Source organism: Crocodylus siamensis, unplaced genomic scaffold (genome assembly GCF_052110815.1).
Source record: "Crocodylus siamensis isolate JL-2025a unplaced genomic scaffold, ASM5211081v1 HiC_scaffold_123, whole genome shotgun sequence".
In the NCBI taxonomy this organism is placed as follows: domain Eukaryota; kingdom Metazoa; phylum Chordata; order Crocodylia; family Crocodylidae; genus Crocodylus; species Crocodylus siamensis.
The window spans coordinates 65,005-87,398 of NW_028324533.1; the positions used below are offsets into that span (position 1 = coordinate 65,005).

Genomic DNA, 22,394 nt, shown 5'->3' on the forward strand with positions numbered 1-22,394 from the left:
TGTTACCTCTCACCCAGTTATCTGATCTATTAAAACCATTCATATTACTCTCTTGTCCTCCAGGGGGTTTGCAAGCCTTCCCAGGTTGTGTCAGCTGCAAATTTTCTCAGGCAGCTCTCTCTTGTGGCATCCAAATCATTCATCATACCATTTAGAAAACCACACCCCACAAGTCATCATTGTCTTGGAAATAAAGGGATTTATTTAGGTGGCACAAGGAACAACAGTCTTTTTCACTTGCACTTCAACAACTGTTAACACAAAATGACTCCAGCTGAGTACCACAGTCTTTCTAGCACTGCTGAATGTAGCTGAGAACTGTCATGTTTCATAAGCAGAATGCACACGACATTATGAAAACTTAATTTTGTGACTTAATGATAGATCTAAAGAAACAAAGTAGTAAACCAAACACAAAAAGTAAAAAGGGAGGTCCTGTTCTTGGAGAGCGTCTGCCTTCGGAACTGTTTTCTCAGAGCACATTTGATTTCCTTGTTCCTCATGCTATAGATGAATGGATTTACCATTGGAGGAACCACAGAATACAGAACAGCTGTCAGAAGATCTAGAGAGGATGGGAAGTTGGAGGTGGGTTTCATGTAGGCGAAGGTGCAAGTGGAGGTAAACAGGGAGACCACAGTCAGGTGAGGAATGCAGGTGGAGAAGGCTTTCTGCCGGCCCTGCTCAGAGGGGATCCTCAACACTGCGGTGAAGATCTGAACATACGACACAATGATGAAAGCAAAACAGCCTAAACCTAAAACCACACTGAAGGCAAGAGCTGCCAGCTCTCTGCGGTATGTGTCAGAGCTGGAGAGCTTGAGTAGCTGGGGCAGTTCACAGAAGAATTGGTTGATGATATTTGAGTGGCAGAAGGGTATGGTAAAAGTATTCCCACTGTGCAGTGCAGAGTTGATGGCACCAGCAGCCCAAGCACTAGCAGCCATCTGGACGCAAGCTCTCCTGTTCATAATTATCTCATAATGCAGTGGCTTGCAGATGGCAACGTACCGGTCATATGCCATCACTGTGAGAAGGGATAAATTTGCTCCCATGAAGGCGATGAGACAAAACACTTGGGCAACACATCCAGAGTAGGTAATCGAGTTGGTATTGAATAAGGAATTAGACATGGATTTGGGCACGGTCACTGAGATGGAGCCAAGGTCCAGGAGAGACAAATTAATTAAGAAAAAGAACATGGGGGAATGAAGCTTGGGGTTGAGAGTTACAACTGTGATAACGAGGAGGTTCCCCACCAGAGCTGCCAGGTATGCTGCCAGAAATGTGACAAAGTGTAAGATCTGCAGCTCCTGGATGTCAGAGAACCCCAGGAGGAGGAACTCGGCCACGGTGGTTTGGTTGGACATTTCCCTCTTCAATGCCTTGTGCAAGGCCTGTGAAGGAAAGACAAGGGTTCTGGTCAGGATCAAAGTAACAAGTATAACAGGCGTGCATCTCATGTCGGAAACAACTCATGAAGAAACTGTCAACAGAGTCTATGTTAAAGGGCTGTAAGTTTTTTTAGTAGAAAGTAATATCATTCAGATTTATTTTAGTTTTTTATTATTCTGCATTTTAAAAAAGGTGCGCAAAAGTCCTTATCTGTGGGCATATATATAGAAACACCAAACCAATGAAAAGAGAATATTACAGACAAAAGAAGTTTTATAGTGATTTGATTGGGACTGCAATAACATGGAGGGTTTGCCTTTTAATTGCTTCATGCCCTTATTCTCCTCTTCCCCCTCCCTCCATTTCAAATCTCGCTGTAAAACTACCTCCCTTCATCAAGCTGGCCGACCAGAGGGACACAGTCAAACCAAAGGGCCCAGCATGGAGGGCAGAATAGGGTTCAGAGGCCTTGAGACAGTAGCCTATGAACCATCATAGAAAACCCACATGGTAGTTTTGGCTGGATGCTATTTTATATTCAATTTTTAATAAGCAACAACAGGGAAAAACAAGATTCACAGTGAAAAAAAACAAGGCCACAGCAAGAGCAGGCTCAGTGAACACAGCACTTGTGACGGCAATAAAATGCTGGTCAAGAAATTGCTAGCACATCCTCCATTCCTCCTCACTGCTACCTACAACACAAACATGGGCAGCATCCCAAGAGTCACCTTGTCTGGACTGAATCTACACGAGTTCTGCCTGCCACGAGAAGCTGATTTATACGGTCCCCACCCCCAGCATGGTCATCTCTGTGCCACGATAGGCCAATCCCATCTTCCTCTTGTCTTCACTTTGTGTCATTGACCGTTGTCATTTTACAAGTTAATTTGGGCAAAGGTGTTATCCCTCCTCCAGGTGTTTTTTTTCTGAAAAACAGCGAAACCTGGATGCAATGACTAGATGGGATTGGCATTCTGGTGTTGCTGGGGAATACTGATGCTCTGTTGTGGGGCTTAGAATTTAAAAATGTCTTTGCTTAAAGACATAATGTTTGGCAATATGTACATTTCTTCAAAAGCATACGTTTATGTAGAAGAACAAAAAATAAAATATATTGGTGGGAGGATATTTGGTTTAAATCTGCAGTCTCCAGGGGCTTTTTGACCGAAAATGTCAAGTTCCAAAGACACTGAAATATGTGGGTTCTTGGGAGCAAGTTCTGATTTTCTAAAGGGAACTGTTTTCTTTTCTTTGTTTTTTTCCTCTGACCACCTAAGACATTTTGAATACCTTGCTATTAAAATGTTGATAGATTTCCAGGTGTCTGTCTTTTTTAGGTGCTTAAATAAACCACACATCCCCCTTGTTACCAACCAACCACAGCTAATTGCAATAACAGACTTACAGCAATGTTCTTTGTGACGTTTTCCTCAGCTTGTGACAGATCCTCCGGTGCCAGGATACCTTGCTTCTTTTCCCGCTACTGATCTATCTAATTTCCCTTTTTCCTGCTACTGTCAAATCTTTGAAAGTCAAAATATCTTAGTAGGAGCTTTCTCTTCACTCCAAGACTGAACTGGCAGAAGTAGATCCAAACCATTTTGTCTCTGCAGATCACAATAAACTTCAGTAGTTTGGAAGGACTGATGCTGCCGGAAGGTGATTTATCCACATCTCTCTTCTTAGGGCTTCTGGGACTTGTTCCCTAGAGCCCAGATCAGCTTTGAAGCACACGCATCAGAAATAAGCCCTCCTGGATTCATGTATTTTAAAGCCAGAAAGTTTTATTTTGATTGTTTAGTTTGATCACCTTTTCTCTATTGTATCCTGCTTCTGGGCCAAGATATGTAGCATCTGGGAGCCAGATTAAAATATTCAGGCATCTAAATAATCAGTGAGACCTGTAGTCACATTTGGGAAAACATGCTCGGGTTACACAGGTGTGCTGGCTCAGTTTGGTAGCTTAGGTGGTGTTGTGAGTCCCTTTGAGATCTACCTGCATTTTACACATAACAGTGCCTCTGATATAGATGACCCAGTATCTTTTCTCTTAACTTGTATGCCCTGTAATTCTCCATGCTCGGGTATATGTGTCATTATAGCTATCCTGTTATTTTTCCATTGCTTTGGTCCTCTTTAATTGCAGAAGAATAAAACCTGGGATTGGCAAAGCAGTAGAAGAGACTGAGGAACGAGGTCTTCAGTGCTCTGTTCCCTTAGGGTGCGTCTACATGTCATCGTACAGCGGTGTTGCTCCAGTGCCATGCTTTAGCTTTTCCTTTTGCAAGTACTAAAGCACAGTGCAGCAGCTGCCCCTACAGCTCCATGCAAGTGGTGCATGGGTTGATTGTCCCGCTATGCCGCTGTAGTGACAAACTATACCAGGAGAGCGTGCCACTACAGCAACGTAGCTGCTGATCTTGTGTAGACCCACATGATTGTTATGTCAGTGTAGCACTCCGTATGGTGACGTAGTGCATTGCTACATCAGCGTAGGGTGACATGTAGACATGTCCTCAGAGTCTCCAGAAAATCAGAGCCTAAAATGGCAACACAGAGACAGGAAACAGGGGCTAGTGAAGGCAGGTCAGGATGGCTGGGACTCATAAAACCTGCACTCATCTCTGCAAAGAGATCACTTCACATGTCTCTGGGCACAATGTTCCACCCTGTGACTTGTAGGGTCAAAACCAGAGGCTGGAGGTAATATAACCATTTATTGTGTATTTAGATTTGGGTCTGTCGTTCCATCTAGATGAAGCCCTTCAGGAAATTTGTAACTCTTTACTGACTGTCCCAGAGCACTCAGGTGCCCTGTGCCTGAGAGCAGAAAACAGCTTGGGAGAGACTCTTAGTGGCAAGAAGGGGGAGGCCCAGCTGCCAGTCACCAGGGCAGCACAGTTGCTTGTTGCCAGGGCAACCGATGGAGCCAGCTGACAGGAAAGGGCAGGGCTTGGCCCTTCTTAAGCCCAGGTGTGAGGCCAGAAGGGCAGTTCTCCGCTAGCAGCCAAGGGAGAAGGAGCTGTGCCGGAGCAAGCAGAGTAGAGAAGCCTGATGGCCTGGGCAGCTTCTCTTCGTGGATACTGGGTGGAGAATTCCCTGGCAGGGATTCAAATAATGATTAGCCAGATGGCTTAGATTTTATGTTATAGCTCAGGGGCTTGAGTTTTCTGCTTGTAGTTTGATAAGATCGGAGGGCCAGGTGAGGCTATTAGATGTCGGAGGAGGCTTCATAGGAACTCCATGGTAGTGTGTGGACCCTGGCTCCAGAGAGGGTGCAGCGTTTGGGGTGCATTGACCCCAGCCTGGAGCTGGCGGTGAGAAGCCCCGGAGCAAGGGAGTGATGAGAAGGCCCAGAGCAAGGGGGCAGTGAGAAGCCCCAGAGCAAGGGGGGCAGTGAGAATCCTCAAGGAGGTAAAGGAGAGGGCCAAGTCACAACAGGGCCCAGGTCAAAACCACGTCATTACCATGTGCAATGCTTGGGCTGCAGTGTAAGGAAGGAAAAAGAGCCGCAGGTAGTGGCCCTGGCACTGGGGCGCATAAAGTTGGCAGCCTCCTTCTGATTATATCAATCAATTAAACTATTAAGATCAACAGATGGCAGGTGAGTAAGCAGGTGTTTGGCCCATAACAGGAGCTCAGAGTCACCCCTAGAAAGGCTCCACTACCAATACTCCTATCACAATGGTGCATTGGTCGGGAAGTTTTTATGTAGCATGCATCATAAGATGATGGTTTAACCATGTAAAGAAGAGAGCCCTTGGGCCCATGCAGAAAAAGGAACAAGCTTTGGATCAATTCTATCGAACGGTGCAACACCTGCTGGACCAAGCCATAAGACAACAGACCCTGTTGGCCACTGTGATCGAAAGCACCCGACCCCAGCCGACAATGCAGGTAGGACTGTGCAGCTACAGAGCCCGAATCGAACCCAGGGCAGGAGAGGAGCCACCTGCACTGCTGACAGAAGCAACAATAGAGGGAAAAAGAGTAGTGGCTATGCTGGACTTTGGCTCATTGCAGAGGGTAGTGCAGAGCAACGTGTTACTGGCAAGGGAGAGGGGAAGCGCAGATCGTGTGAGGGTGCAGTGTTGTTGCGGGGACCCCCTTGATTTTGACAGGGTGAGGGTCACCCTACGAGTAGACAACAAGACCCGCCACATGTTAGTGGGGGTCACGGAACATTTACCCTACCCAGTAGTACTGGGCTGCAATTGGCCCGAGTTGCTGGAAGAGATAGTTGGTGTGAGGTGTGAGGAGACCCCGGAGGGTTTTGTGGGTGAAACCGAGCAGCCCCTCCAAAGAGGAAGCGGGACAAAGGGTGGATGTTGCCCATTTGGGGGAAGGTGAACATTTTCAGCTAGATCAAAGCTGAGGGATGGCCTTTCAGTCGGCACTGCAGGAACACCTTGCCCAAAGAGACAACAAGGTATTAAGGCCAGAACTGATGAGGACAACCCCGAGGTTTGAGGTAAGAAATGGCCTCCGATACCAGCTTGAGCAAGGGAAACCAGAAGGAGGGGAGGTTGCTCAATTGTTGGTCCCGTGGTGGTATCGATGGGCCTTATTGAAGGTGGCTCATGAGCTCCCCATGGGCGGGCATCTGGGCTGGGACAAAACAGAAGCATGCATTTGGGCAAAGTTTTATTGGCCAGGTCTGATGTGGGAAGTCACAAGATATTGTGCTTCGTGTCCTGTCTGCCAAAAAGTAAACCCAAGGCTGCCCCCAAAGCCTCCTTTAATTCTCATGCCGCTGGTAGAGGTTCCCTTTGAGAGGGTGGCATTGGACATTGTCGGGCCACTTCCCCGAAATAGCACAGGAAACCAGTACATATTAGTCCTACTGGATTATGCAACACGGTACCCAGAAGCTGTACCAATGCGGACAGTGTCTTCACTAACGGTAGCGAATGAACTTTTGAAGATATTTTCCTGAGTAGCACTCCCTAAAGAACTACTGACTGATCAGGGAATGAATTTTACATCACGTGTGTTCAAGGGAGTGAGTAAAGCTTTGGGGATTAAACACCTGAAGACAGCTGTGTATCATCCCCAAACAGACGGGCTTGTGGAACATTTTAATCAGACATTGAAACAGATGTTTAAAAAGTTCGTGGTTGAGAGCCCTCAGAATTGGGGCAAAATGATACCCCCTTTGTTGTTTGCAGTAAGAGAGGCACCCCACGCCTCCACTGGGTTTTCACCCTTTGAATTATTGAACAGCTGGCAACCAAAGGGAATTCTGGATCTGATTAAAGAAACGTGGGAAGAACAGCAGAGTAGTGACCTGAACATCATCCAATCTGTTATCCAACTTCAGGAATGCCTTGAAGCAGCTTGGAGCATGGTTTTAAGAAACCTTAGAGAAGCCCAGCAATGACAAGGCATTACAACCGAGGCACCCGGGAAAGGAAGTTTGACGTGGGGGACCACAAGTTGCTTCTATTGCTGGACAGCGAGAGTAAGTTACTTGCCCGGTGGCAGGGACCCTATGAAATCATACACCGAGTGGGGCCCATGAACTACAAAATATACCAGATAGATAAACAAAAAAGGAAGCAAGTATACCACATCAATATGTTGAAGAAGTGGGAAGACCAGGAGTGTATGTACTTAGCCTCTCATCCCGAAGAATTAGAGTTGGGACCCATGCTAAAGGAGGAAAGTGGACTGGGTGACGTAGAACTAGCCCTGCAACTGTCAGAAGAACAGAGAAGACAGGCTGTCAAGCTAGTCAAGGAATATGGATATGTGTTCTGGGGAACCCCTGGGGAAGCTCAGGGCGTGGTACACCAGATAAAACCTTCCCCGGGCCAGGTGATACGTGAAAATTGGAGACAGATTCCCCTGTGACCCCAAGCCCAGATAAAAACAGAGATTGCAATGATGCTAGAGAAGGGTATCATATGCAAATCCCACAGTGACTGGCGGAGCCCCATCATAGTGGTACCTAAGCCCGATGGGAACATTTGTCTCTTCATCCGTTATTGGAAGGTAAATGCAGTGGCTAAGTTTGATGCCTATCCAATGCCCAGAGTGGACGAACTGGTGGGAAACATCGGGCAAGCTTGCTATATTTCCATTTTAGACCTGACAAAGGGTTACTGGCAGGTCCCAGTAGCACCCGAAGATCAGGAGAAGACAGAATTCACCACCCCATGGGGACTCTTCAAGTTCCAACGCATGCCATTTGGGTTGCATGGAGCTGCAGCTACGTTCCAGCGATTAATGGACAGAGTGTTGTCTCCCCATGGGGGTTATGCCGCAGCATACATTGATGATATTATTATATATACTGAGAGCTGGGATGAACAACTCGCCATGCTGAGAGCAGTAGTGCAAGACTTGAGGAAGGCTGGGCTGACAGCCAATCCAAAGAAGTGTACAATATGAAAAGAGGAAACACAGTACCTGGGGTTCCTACTAGGAAGCAGGAAGGTGAGACCTCTGTTGAGCAAAGTGGAGGCATTGAGGAGGTATCAGGCGCCCCATACTAAAAGACAAGTAAGGGCTTTTTTGGGGCTGGCCAGTTATTATAGAAAATTTGTACCTCACTTCATGGATTTGGTTGTACTGCTGATGGAGATGATAAAAGCAGGGGCTCCAACCAAAGTAAGATAGACACCGGAGGCAGAAAAGGCATTCTGAGCAGTGAAGGATGTGCTATGCTTACAACCGCTCTTATTTACACTGGATTTTAATAAACCTTTCCTGGTGCAGACCGATGAGTCAAATGTGGCTATTGGTGCAATATTGGTTCAGAGGGAAGGAGAAGATGAGCACCCTATAGCCTACATAAGTAGGAAATTACACCTGCCAGAACGAAGTTATGCCATGATGGAGAAAGAGTGTTTAGCAATTAAATGGGCTATTAAAACATTCCGGTATTATTTGTTAGGGTGGTGGTTCACATTGATCACTGATCACACACCCCTGCACTGGTTGCAGAGCATGAAGACAGACAATGCAAGACTCATGAGACAGATCCTTAGTCTGCAACTATATTGTTTTGAGGTAAAACACCGCCCTAGAACCCAGAATATAAATGCTGACTTTCTTTCAAGACAGTATGAGGAAGAAGAGGGGCTAGGAGGAACAGAAGGATCCCCGACAAGAGAGAAGAAAAGGGGGCGTATATTTAGGAGTCCTAACCTCGTTGCTAGGAGGCAGGGTGACCCCTCCAAGTCTGGGACCTCCCAGGCGGGGCCAGCCAGTCGGGTGACCTGATAAGGAAGGTCAAGACATGGAAAAGGGTGACTGGAGAAGGATAGGGAGGCGGCAGGGAGATGGACTCCCAACAATGACAATAATGTGCCTGCCACCTCCATCAGAAGGGCACACCCTGTCCAGAGCCATCCCCACAAACATTTAAAACAAGGAGAGAAGACAGGCCTAAGCGGTACCCTACCGAAGTTGGCTAGTGTGGGGGGACTACCTGTGGTGGGTAACTCCCAACAAATCCCACACAGTGCACCTTGGGTAAAAGGCGAGTAGGAGGTGCCTAAAAACTGCCACCTCCTGTACCAAATTTCTGGGTGCCTGGGAAAGAGACTGAGAGGAGAGCCCCAGGTGGATGGAGCACATTGGTAAGACTGAAGACTCAGCCCAGTGAGTCAGGAGTTAAAGGGGAGAGGTATGTCCCAGAGCACTCAGGTGCTCTGTGCCTGAGAGCAGAAAACAGCTCGGGAGAGCCCCCTGGTGGCAAGAAGCGGGAGGCCCAGCTGCCAGTCACCGGGGCAGCACAGGTGCTTGTTGCCAGGGCAACCGGTGGAGCCAGCTGACAGGAAGGAGCAGGGCTTGGCCCTTCTTAAGCTTAAGTGTGAGGCCAGAAGGGCAGTTCTCCGCTAGCAGCCTGGCAGGGGAAGCAGCGTGACCACGTAGGCGAGCTCCCCAGGGTAATTGTCTCTGATATGTCCTCCATAGGAGGTCTATATTGAGCAGATTCTTTTTGGTATTGGGTGGTGGAACCGGAGCGTGCTCCATCCACTCCATGCATTGACCTGGTATTGCAGTGCTTCCAGGACCCGTGGAAAAAAACAGAAAAAAAAAAAAAAAAAAAGCCAAGGGAGAAGGAGCTCTGCTGGAGCGAGCAGAGTAGAGAAGTCTGATGGCCTGGGCAGCTTCTGTTTGCAGATACCGGGTGGAGAATTCCCTGGTAAGGATTTGAATGAAGGTTAGCCAGATGGCTTAGATTTTATGTTATAGCTCAGGGGCTTGAGTTTTCTGCTTGTAGTTTTATAAGACCGGAAGACCAGGTGAGGCTATTAGGGGTCGGAGGAGGCCTCATAGGAGCTCCATGGTAGCGTGGGGACCCTGGCGCCAGAGAGGGTGCAGCGTTTGGGGTGCATTGGCCCCAGCCCCAGAGTGGGCAGTGAGAAGCCCCACAGCAAGGGGGGTGGTGAGAAGCCCCGGAGTAAGGGGGGGGCAGTGAGAAACCTCAAGGAGGTAAAGGAGAGGGCCAAGTCACAACAGGGCCCAGGTCAAAACCACATCAGTACCATCTGCAAGGCTTGGGCTGCAGTGTAGGGGAGGAAAAGGAACCACAGATAGTGCCCCCTGGCACCGGGGCACATAAAGTGGGCAGCCTCCTGCTGATTAAGATCAATTAAGATCAAGGCATGACAGGTGAGTAAGCAGGCGGTTGGCCCATAACAGGAGGGTGGAGTCACCCCTAGAAAGGCTCCGATAGCGATACTCCTGTCACACTGACTTACTGTTATCTTGCTTTCTGTCAAGCCAAAACCTCAAATCTGAATTCCCCAACCTGTTCATCCTGGCAGAAAACATGACATGATGCTAATGCTCAGTGGTGTCAGGCTACTGTGCAGTCAGTGTCAAGAAAAACCTGTTTGTTGGCACAACTCAGCAGTAGCTCTCCTGTGCAGTCATTTAGTACTTGTATTAGACAAGCACTCAAATAGACTGGTGAGCTAACTAGCCCAATGCCCTACCTCTGACAAGTCAGAGTCAGGAACTGCAGCTGTCACAAACTACAATGGCTCAGTTGGTGTTGTCTTAGGTGTAGCTGCCTTCCTCACAAAAGTACGGTCTGGGTATGGCCACCATTTTGAAAGAGATATTTACATTACCATCTTCATCAACCGAAAGAGATTTGGGATTCCAAAACATGTCATCACTGCAATGAAAGGGTCTGTGACTCTTAGGTGCATGTCAGGTATCCTAAAACTAGGCAAAATGGAGGAGGAAGAACCCACCTCTTTTCCACCAACATAGCACTCAGAGCACTTCCTCATTACTCAGCCCCATACTCAGTTGCTTGGAAACTGAGAGATCTGCTTCTAAAACCATCTTGGCCAAGGGAAGATTAACCCACATCACCCTCTTCTTGGACATGTATCCCATCACAACTAAAAGTTGAATGTGCTTCAATTTACCATTCAATGAACAAATGCATTGATCAAAATTGGAACGCTTCAAACAAAATAGTCACTCCCAACAACATCAACAGGGTCAACACTTGATATTATTATTCAGTCATAGGTTGTCTTAGGAAATACTGTAAGTCCTTGTCTTCCAGAATGCCTTTCCATCATGTTAAAATTGACACAGCATTCATGTATTTAGCCACTTGGGTTTAACATGAAAAAAGGACACATATGTAAGATTGTGGGTTCATATTACATGTTACAGATGGCTAAACATGTGGTAAGGTCCAACCAGCATTAATTAATAGGGGATGTGCCCATCCAGAAATCTACAGAAACTCTTTTCCTGCCATTTAATATTGGAAGGAAATACTGATGATGCCATTCTTTAAACCAAGGATGCCATGATGTTTAAACTAAGATCGCCAGGGCACGGGTGGACAATCACTTGTGCAAGCCCTGGAAAAATCAGGGCAACCACAGAATCTGGTAACACAAAGGATCTCACTCCTACCCCAGCCCCAGGATGAGACTCTTTGAAGAGCACCGGGAATCCCAGAGCTTCCAATGGCAGGCTTAGCTTCCTGTACACAAATGCCAGGAGCATGGGGTCAAACAGGAGAAACTAGCCCTTTTGCTAACCAAAAATGAATATGATCTCATAGGGATAATGGAGACCTGGTGGGACTCCACCTATGATTGGACCACAGGTATTGATGCCTTTACCTTGTACAGGAGGGACTGTGTTGCAAGGAAGGGTGGGGGTGCAACTCTATGTGAAGGAGCAGTACACTTCACTACAAGCAGAGACTGGCACCCAAGGAGGGCGACTTGAGACTCTCTGGGTTACAATACGGGGAGAACATGGTGGAGGTGATATAACTGTAGGAGTCTATTACAGACCTCCTAACCAGGAGGAAGAGCCTGACCATGAATTTGCTAGGGAACTGGGAGAAGCTGTATGCTTTCACTGCATGGTCATCATCAGCAACTTCAACCACCCTGACATCTCATGGGAAGAGCATTCAGCCAAATCTGATTGGTTGCAACACTTCCTCACTTTCATTGAGGAGCTCTATTGACTCAAGAAGTCTACCGGCTGACAAGAGGTAGGGGTCTGCTGGATCTGGTACTGGCCAAAGGGGATCATTCAAGATTTATTTACTATAGCTAAGATATGGCCTATTTCTACTAAGTTTAATGTGATCAGGACTCCCATTGGATCCCAAAACACTTCTCTTTGGCAAGTACTGTTTCAGTAAAATTAGATAATTTGGTAAAACCTTCTTAATGCCAGCTTGAGGTCAACCACTTCACACATGCATGCAATATCATGAGAACTGATACCCACCTGTCTGTCTGCCCTACAGAAGGAAAAAGAGAAAAAAATGAGGTTGTGTAATAAGACGTCCAAATACTCCTACTGTCTCACTGTCTATTCACTTGCACTCCATTGTTGAAACACCCTACCTATTAATGATGCAATTAATAATAATAGAATCACAATTAATAACAGTAGAATAGAAGGGGCCTCAAGAATCATGTGGTCCCACCCCTGACACAAATGTCAGAATGTTACTCCACACTTATCCCTGGCCCATGCCCATCCAACCTCTTTTTGAAAACCTCCAATGAAGGGGACTCCACAGCTTCCCTGGGCAATCTATTAAATGTCCTCACTACTCTGAATACAAGGGTAATTTTTTCCTCAAATCTAATCTAAAATTACTTTGCTTGAATTGGAAGCTTGACATCCTTCCCTATGCAGCAATGGAGAACTGTTGATTTTCACCCACTACTGCATGGCACTTATTCAGGTATTTCTGCTGTGATGTGCCCCCTTAATTTCCTTTTCTGCAAGCTAAATATGTCTAGTTCTCTCAACCTCTCCTTGCATGGCTTGCATTCCAACCCATTATCATTCATGTCACCTATCTCTGAACTTCCCTAACTTTTCAATATTTTTTTAAAAACATGGAGCCCAGAACTTCACATAATAGTCTAGATGAAGCCTAACCAGCAGCAGGTCGATTGGCACTACAGAATCATGGAACCGGAAGGGACCTGTGCACTCATCAAGTCAGTCCCCTGCCATGGGCAGGATGTTATTGGGCTCAGATGTGCTCCTGTCCAGCCTCATCTTGAACACCTCCAAGGAGGTTGACTGCACCACCTCTGAGGGGAGTGTGTTCCAGATTCTGGTGACCCTTACAGAGAAGAAGTTTTTCCTTATGTCCAACCTGAAGTTACCGTCTATTAGTTTATGTCCATGGGTCCTCATCCTCCCTTCAGGTGCCTCCTGAATAGTTGCTCTCCTAGTTCTTGATGCTCCCCCTGATGTGCTTGTAGGCAGGTATCAAGTCACCTCTCAGCCTTCTCTTACTCAGCCTGAACAGGCCCAGTTCCCGGAGTGTCTCCTCATAGGGCCTACCCTCCATGCCCTTACCCATATGAGTGGCCCATCTTTGTACCCCCTCAACCTTATCCACATTCTTCTTGAAGTGTGGCCCAGCCCAGAACTCCACCTGAGGAACTAGAGAGGGAGGAGCACCTCCCTGGCCTGGCCACACATGCTGATGCATGCCAGAGTTTTATTTTTCCTTCTGGCAGCCTTGACACACTGTTGGCTCATATTCATGTTCCGGGTCGATCGTGACCACCAGGTCTGATTTGGATGCTGTGCCAGGCAGTGGACCACCACCCACGGTATAGTTGTGGTGAAGTTTATTCCTACTCAGGTGAAGGACCTTGCACTTCTGCCTCCCTGTTAAACCTGATCTGACTTTGTTCCTCCCATAAATCCAGCCTGTCAAGGTCATCCTGATCTTTGCCCTATCCTATGGTATGCCCATGTATCCGCACAGCTTGGTAATGTCTGCTGACATAATCATTGAACTTTCCACTCCCTCGTCCACATTCTTAATGAATATATTAAATAGCATGAGTCCAAGCACCGATCCCAATCACCTCCCATGTTTTCTAACTAATACTTGACTTGTTGCAGCCTAAACTGCATTCATGTTTTTGTAGCTACATCAAATTGGTGACTCGTGTTGAGTCTGTGATCCACCAGATCCCCAAGATCCTTTCCAGAAGGGAAGATCATCGAGGACCTCAACAATGCTGCCACACAACCATTTATAACCCAGCTTGTAGATTAACCACCCTTTGTGCTTTCAATTATTTTTCCCTGTATGCTTTTAATTATTCATGAAAATTCCCAACAACTTGCATTTCTTTCCTTGGACTTCATCCTTTTGTTTCTAGCCCAGCTTCCCAGTCTATCTGGGTCCATCTGAATTCTGTGCCTGTCCTCTAAAGTGTCTGCAGTTCATCCCACCTTCACAGAATCTGGATATTTGCCTATATCCAAATAATTGATTACATCAACTGGTAAACAAAAGTCTTCCATTCATCATCTTGCAATTGGTGGATTTATTTTAGGTGGCACAGATGGTAAAATTGAATGCATGAAACATTGCATTCCTGCTTCAATGGTGTTAACACAAAATTGACCCAAGTCAAGTGTCATTCTACATACAAAGCTACAGAATTAACCCACCACCTTTATTGTTTTCATGCTATAGTGTGCAACCTATTTACAAAAAATGATTTAAAAAGTTAAGTATTATTTCTGGAATATTGTTCCACAAAACCTTTGGAGCAGTTTCCTCAAGGCAGCTTGGATCTCCTTGTTCCTCATGCTGTAGATGACCGGATTCATCAATGGAGGCACCACACAATACAGAACAGCTGCCAGGAGATCCAGAGGGGATGGGGAGTCAGAGATGGGCTTCATGTAGGCAAAGCCGGCAGTGGAAAGAAACAGGGAGACCACAGTCAGGTGAGGAATGCAGGTGGAGAAGGCTTTCTGATGGCCCTGCTGAGAGGGGATTCTCCACACTGCGGTGAAGATCTGAACATACGACACAACGATGAAAACAAAACAGCCTAAAGCTAAAAACACACTGAAGGCAAGAGCTGCCAGCTCTCTGCGGTATGTGTCAGAGCAGGAGAGCTTGAGTAGCTGGGGTATTTCACAGAAGAACTGGTTGATGATATTTGAGTGGCAGAAGGGTAGACTAAAGGTGTTCCCAGTGTGCAGTGCAGAGTTGATGACACCAGCAGCCCAAGCACTGGCAGCCATCTGGATGCAAGCTCTCCTGTTCATTATTATCTCATAATGCAGTGGCTTGCAGATGGCAATGTACCGGTCATATGCCATAACCATGAGAAGGGAAAAATTTGCTCCCAAGAAGCAGAAGAGACAAAACACTTGGGCAACACATCCAGAGTAGGAGATCGACCTGGTGTTCAATAGGGAATTAGACATGGATTTGGGCACGGTCACTGAGATGGAGCCAAGGTCCACGATGGACAAATTAATCAAGAAAAAGAACATGGGAGAATGAAGTTCACAGTTAAAAGTTACAATTGTGATGATGAGGAGATTCCCCATCAGGGCTGCCAAGTATGCTGCTAGAAAGATAACGAAGTGTAAGATCTGGAGCTCCCGAACATCAGAAAAGCCCAGGAGCAGGAACTCAGTCACGGTGGTTTGGTTGGACATTTCCCTTTTCAGTGCATTGTGCAAGGCCTGTGAAGGAAGGACAAGGAATAGCTGCCAGGATCAGAGTTACAAATATAACAGGAGGGAATCTCAGGTCAGAAACTGCTCATGAACAAACCATCAGTAGTGTCTATCTTGAAGTGCTGTAAAATTGTCAGTGGAAAGTATTCTTGCTGGGAATATGGTTTTTTGAGTATAAAAGTTACAGCATAAGCATAGACAGGAGTGTCACCTTGTGTGAAATGAATCTGAATACATGTGGCTATAAGCTGATTTCTAGTCTATGCCAGGATAGGCCAATATCTGTTATCTGGGTCATGATCTTTAGTCCTTGAATCTTTTGGGTGGGATGCTTCTCACTATACATTTCTATCACATGCATATAATTTATATATGTAAAACAACTCTAAATTCATCTGGATGCAATGACCGAGGTGGGATTGTAATTCTGGTGTTGCTGAGCAATACTGAATCTCTGCCATGGGGCTTAGAATTTAAGCCTAGAAAGATGGTTCTTATAAATAGGTCTTTTGCTAAACATATACTTTCTTCACAATACATGTATTTTCTTCAAAACCATCAATTTATGTTGAAGAACTATCAATATGGGGGTGGAGGGATAATTTGGTTTAAGATGTGCAGCCTCCAGGAGCTTTTGATTAAAAAATCTCAAGTTGCCAAAACATTGAAATGTGTGGGTTCTTGGTAGCAAGTTCAGATTTGTAAAGGGAGCTCTTTTCTTTTCTTTCTTTTCTTTTTTCCTTTGACCAGCTGAAGAATTTTGAACACCTTGCTATTAAAATGCTGAGAGCTTTCCAGTTGAATGTCATTTTCAGGTTCTTAGATACCCCACACACCACCCTTCTTGCCAACCAACTGTATTTAATTGCAATTAAAAACTTAAACAAAGAATCTTGAGAAGTTTATAATAAACTCAAACAAAATTCCAGAATCCTTTGCTTATTTTCCCTCTACTGATCTATCTAATTTCTGCACACGTCCCTCTTCTTACCAACCAACCACATTGCTGTAAGTTTATTCTACAAATTAATGTGAAGTTTTTGTCAGCTTGTGATCTGATTCTCCAGTGCCAGGAGTCTTTGCTTATTTTCCTTCTACTGATCTGTTTAATTTCCCTATTCTCTGCCACTACCAAATCTTCACAAGTCAAAATATCTTAGTAGGAGCTTTCTCTCCGTTCCAAGACTGACCTGACAGAAGTAGATCCAAACCAGTTTCTCTCTGCAGAAGACAGTGAACTTCACTGGTTTGGAAGGACTGATGCTGCAGGAAGGTGATTTATCCACATCTCTCTTCTTAGGGCTTCTGGGACTTGTTCCCTAGAGCCCAGCTTACCTCTGAAGCACAGAATCAGAAACAAGCCTTCCTGGATTCATGTCTTTTAAAGCAAATAAGTTTTGTTTTGATTCTTTACTTTGATCATCTTTTATCTATTGTTTCCTACTTCTGGGCCAGGTTATGTGTCATCTGTGGTAGGCCTGAGCAAAGTGGCTAGTATTCGCTTTGGATTCGTCCGGTTCTGGGGACAGTGATTCAATTCAGTGATTCAAATCATTATCCTGAATTGATTCAGCCAAATCTGAGTTGGAGATTTTGTGGCTGCCATATTGGCCGAATCTCCAAACAGAACAGGCCTGATCCCCTACCTGCTCTCCTGACCCCAACAATGGCTGCCCCGCCTGGCCCTAGTGTTCCGGCACCTTAAAAAAACCCAAAAAACAACCCGCACTCACTGGTTCCTGCCAGGCAGGGGGGCGATTCCCAGAGCCCCACCACTACCCTGCACTGTGTGTGTGTTTGTGGGAGGGGCTCTGCCATGAGCTCCCAGAGGCTGTAACAGCTGCTGCAGCAGCCGATGAGTGCAGGGCTTTTCTTTTTTTTTTTTTTAACCATGTAGGTTAACAACAAGGTTGCTGTGCATTAAAAACAGAGGCCCAGTGGGTGCATCTACACAAGACATTACTGTACAGTGGTTATTGCATATTTATTTAGTGCTTGTATAAGTGAAGTATTAAATAAATTTGCAGTAACAAGAGTTACTACACAGTAGCACCAGCAAACACCTTTTATGTGGCACTACTGTATAGCAGCCTAATACTACTGTAACCTTTGCCAGTGCACTAGGCCGGGCGATATTCCAGATTTCAGATCCTCAAAGTGGCAGCAGCTCTGGGATCTCCCTCAGGCAGATCTGCTGATGGGTGCCCATGGGAGCGTGTTTGGCCCTTACCCTCACTCTCACCACCCAAGCATTTACTCCAAGCCCAATGAACAAATGGGTCTCTTAGAATCATAGAATCAATGAGTCAGAAGGGACTTAGACAGATCATCTAGTCCGACCCCCTGACATGGGCAGGAAGGAGCATTGGGGGTGGCAGGGGTCATAAGACCCCAGCCAGGTGCCTATCCAGTCTCCTCTTGAAGATATCCAGGGAAGGTGAGAGCACCACCTATCTGGGGAGCCTATTCCAGGCTCTGGTCACCCTTACCGTGAAGTAGTTCTTCCTAATATTTAACCTAAACCTCTCCTTCCTCAGCTTGTGGCCATTGTTCCTGGTGACTCCAAGGGGGGCCCTGGTGAACAGACTTTCCCTGAGTCCCTGCTGCTGGCCCCTGATAAAGTTGTAGGAGGCCATAAGATCCCCCCTTAGTCTCCTCTTGTGGAGACTGAAGAGATTCAGATCCCTCAGGCTCTCCTCATAGGGCTGGCCATGGAGGCCCCCAACCATATGAGTGGCCTCCTCTGGACCCTCTCCAGGTTCTCCACGTCCTTCTTGAAGTGTGGCACCCAGAACTGGACACAATACTCCAGCTGTGGCCTGACCAGCACCACATAGAGGGGGAGCAAGACCTCTCTGGACCTGTTGGAGATGCCCCTGTGATGCATGATGGGGTGTGGTTGGCTCTGCCTATTGTTTCATCACATTGGTGAGTCATATCCAACGTGGAGTTAATCATGACTCCAAGATCCCTCTCTGCCTCTGTGCTGGTGAGAGGGTCAGCCCCTAACCTATAACCATAATGCTGGCTCCCTCTCCCCAGGTGCAGTGCCCTGCACTTCTTGTTGAACTGCATCCTGTTCAGATCTGCCCACTTCTCTAACCTATCCAGGTCTGCCTGGATGCGGTCCCTTCCTGCCCGTGTATTCACTTTACCCCACGGCTTGGTGTCATCAGCAAACTTGAACAGGGTGCTCTCCACACCCTCGTCCAGGTTGCTAATGAAGATTTTGAACAGCACCGGTCCAAGGACCGAGCCCTGGGGGACTCCGCTGCCCACACCCTCCCAGGTCGACTTCAACCCATCCACCACCACCCTCTGGATTCACCCCTGGAACCAGTTTGCCACCCATGTGACTGTGCATTCATCAATGCCACAGTCCCTCAGCTTGCCCACCAGAACTGGATGGGACACCGTGTCAAAGGCCTTCTGGAAGTCCAAGAAGATGACATCAACTTCCTCCTTCACATCTAAGCTCTTTATTATATATATAACTATATACAGGAAGAGAGACAGATTAATGAAAAAGAAGAGATATATACATGTATATATTATCAATAGAAAATAATAAAACCAATCATTTGAATACAATCTAGCTATGTAACTGTAAGTGAATAATTCTAATACAGGGGGGTGCTCCCTTACAACAGACTCCCGAGCTGATTACATTCGCATGGTCATATCCTCTTGACAAAAACAAACAGTTTCCCTTTAGAATTTAACCTCTCCTCTCATTGTAATATATAGCAACACATTTATTGCTAGGATCTGCCACTACATGGTGTGAACACAGCTCCTATTCTTCTTGAGGCTCTGAGCCCCTTTCATCAGTGCCACAGCCACTACCAGGAGAGCTGCAGCCACTTTCAGGAGTACCATGGCTGCTTCCTGGTCAATGTGATTGGCCATGGGGAAATGCCCCCCCCCCACCCCCAGCCAGCAAGATTGGCTGTGAGGGGACCCCTACCCTACCTCCCAGTTGCTGACTAGTTGCTGGTGTGTTGTCTCCCAGAGCAAGCCTCAGTTCCTGTTCCAGTGGAGGAGTGGGCTGCACCTCTTCCCCTGTCTCTCTCAAAGCTGGAACTGGATCTTCCTCTCCTCCTTTCCCACATTATGGGTGCTTTAAAGCACAACCACAGCCAATCGGAGTCCTCAGTTTGCAGCGGGGGCTCTGATTACATTGCAGATGGTCCAATAAAAAGCATACATGGTGCTGTTGCAGAGTACTCAGGTGCCCTGCCCCTGAGAGCAAAAACAGCTTGGGAGAGACCCCTAGTGGTGAGAAGGGAGAAGCCCAGCTGGTAGTTACCAGGGCAGCCAGAGTCACAGGTGCTGGTTGCTAGGACAACCACTGGGGAGCCAGCTGACAGGAAGGGGCAGGGCCTGGCACTTATAAGCCCTAGGCATGAGGCCAGGAGGGCAGTTCCCCACTGGCGACCAAGGGAGGAGGAGCTTGGCCAGTGCAGACAGGGGAGAAGCGTGACGGCATGAGCAGCCCCTGCTTGCTGCTGTGGATTGGAGTATTTCCCGGGAGGGATTGAATGTTTTTTGGCCAGACGGTTTAGCTTTTTATGTTATAGCCCAGGGGCTTTGTGTTTTTGTGTTCACTGTTTAACTGGAAGACCGGGTGAGGCTATTAGGGGTTGGAGGAGGCCTCATAGGGGCTCCACAATAGCGTAGGGACCCTGGCACCAGGGAGAGTGCATTATTTTGGGGTGCACTGACCCCAGAGCAAGGGGGGCAGTGAGAAGCCCCAGAACAAGGGGGGCAGTGAGGAGCCCCAGGGAAGTCAAGGAGAGGGCCAAATCATAGCAGGGTCCAGGACAAAACCACGTTAGTACCATCTGCGAGGCTTGGGCTGCGGTGCCGGGGAGAAAAAGGAGTCTCGGATAGTGCCCCCTGACACTGAGTCGCATAAGGCAGGCAGCCTCCCACTAATTACATCAATTAACTAATCAATTAAGATCAAGATGTGGGAGGAAAGTGAGCAGATGGTTGACAAATAACAGGAGGGCAGAGTAACCAACAGAAGGGCTCCAGTAACGATACTCCTGTCACAGGCGCATAGTGTATTTTCCTGCTTGGAAAAGCCATAGTACCCAGTAGAAGTATTTGCCAGCCTTTATGCAAAGGGTGCTAGACATGGTGCATCCACCAAGCTTGCAGCCCAGTGAGCTATACAGCTGTTACACTGCTCTGTAGTAGCATCTCAACACAATATGGCAAAAAGTGTTGTATGGTAAAAACTATCATTCCAGTAAACTGCACCTGGGCATGTGTATACATGTGCACCTGCATCAGGAGCAAATCTGCTCCCAGTGGGAGCAGTTGAGTGCAGGACTGTTCCTGCTCATCTGCCCTGCTTTGCCCCCCTGCCAGGGGGAGCTCCAGGCTTCCCCAGTGCCAGCCCTGGGCTGGCAGAGGGGCACAGGGGTCAGGCCTGAGTTTTGGAGAGATGGGGGAACTGTCCTGAAGTGGGGGACAGCTCTCAGCTGCACAGATCTTGGGATCCCAGGCCCTCCGATGCCTTATGCCTGGCAGTGGGGCTAAGCAACACTGGGACTGCAGGGAGAAGATGCAAGGGGGTAAGAAGCTGGACAACATATACACCTTGTACTGCATGGCACTTGAACCAGGCAGGGAATGGCGGGGGCTGCACACTGTGTACTTATACCCTTTAAATTGACCAGTGGTGCAGTGGGAAGAGGAGGAACCAGGCTAGACCCACCAGCCAGTTGGGGGACGTCATTCAGCAGGACGAGACCCTGATCCCTCCCCTACCCACTCTCCATGGGTCTGGCCTTCGATCCTCTTTGTTACATGTGATCTTTGTTTTCCCCCTAGGCATGCTGATGGCACCTTTAACAAACCCTACAGGAAAGTCCTGGTGCTGCATCCCCCTTCTGTCTCCCCTCTCCTTGGTCCTGGCAGTGCTTACGGCCCCCACTCCCCAACACACAGGCATCACCCCAAGCCAGCACCATTGAGCTGGACTGAGATCCTGATCTCTACATAGGAGCCATGGACACATCCCCCACCGCACCCCCTGTCTTCTGTGTGCCCCAACTACCTAGGATGCCTGGGAGCAAATTGCCATCTACTCTAATTCTGCACCCAAGAACAAGCAAGACCTGTGGTGGAGTTTATTCGGCTGTGCTAATTTCATGAATTGATGCACCCAGAGAACAGTGTTGTTGTATTAGGACTTAACATATTATAGGAGTAAGCAATACTATCATTTAAAGTAAGCACCCTTCCTCATCTTATTTAAGCAATGGTGAACAGATATCTATGGCCCTGAATTTTTTTCCCTGGTGATCTGGTAACCCTCCCTTACTTAGATCACAACACAGTATTAAGGCTTGGAGTTAATGACATAGCTGTTTCCAAACCAGCCAAATGTGTTTAGGCATCCAACAATGCTAGAGCACTTTTGAATGTCCTAGCCCTCTGAACGCTGGACCTCAAGACTTTGGTGGAAAATGATGTGCTCTAACACAGATCAAGGAGAATCTGTTCTTCAGTGGGATGCCTTCCTCAGCATTGAATCATTCCTTTTGCCATTTGGAAAAACAATCCCTCTGTCTGCATCAGAAATAAAAATGTCTCCATAAGCAAATCTACATGAATGTTCTCCTTGGGTATCCTCTTCCTTGTGGTGCAAAAGAGGCTTGTTTCATGGTTTACCGTGGGCCCAAACCTACTGAGCTTCCTAATGTCTGTAGTTCTCATCCTTGCCCTGACACCTTGCAGTCAGAGCCTGGAGGGGAAAAAAAGATGAAGGAGCACTTGGGCAGATGTGGGCAAGGAAGCATGTTCTCATATGGAAAGAGGAAGCACTTTGCCATACTGAGGTTTAGATAGGAGATTGCTGTATTCAAAACTTATTTACGGTACTTAAGACATGGGCTAATTCCAGAAAGTTTAATGTGATCAGTAGCAAAGGTGATCAGGACATTGCCTTTAAAACACTTTTTCTTTGGAAAGTGCTGTGTTACTATAACCGGACAAGTTCACAA

General features: G+C 47.0%; 2 protein-coding genes across 2 annotated transcripts; both read right to left on the minus strand.

Moving 5' to 3' along the window:
- Window positions 1–386: 386 nt before the first annotated feature.
- LOC149851864 (olfactory receptor 14C36-like) lies at window positions 387–1,463 on the minus strand. Its single transcript, XM_090030287.1, has one exon. It carries the CDS (start codon window positions 1,461–1,463, stop codon window positions 387–389), a length of 1,077 nt encoding a protein of 358 aa, XP_089886413.1.
- Window positions 1,464–14,412: 12,949 nt separating this feature from the next.
- On the minus strand, window positions 14,413–15,354 carry LOC149851865 (olfactory receptor 14A16-like). Its single transcript, XM_090030292.1, has one exon. The coding sequence runs from the start codon at window positions 15,352–15,354 to the stop codon at window positions 14,413–14,415; it is 942 nt and encodes a 313-aa protein (XP_089886418.1).
- Window positions 15,355–22,394: the final 7,040 nt, after the last annotated feature.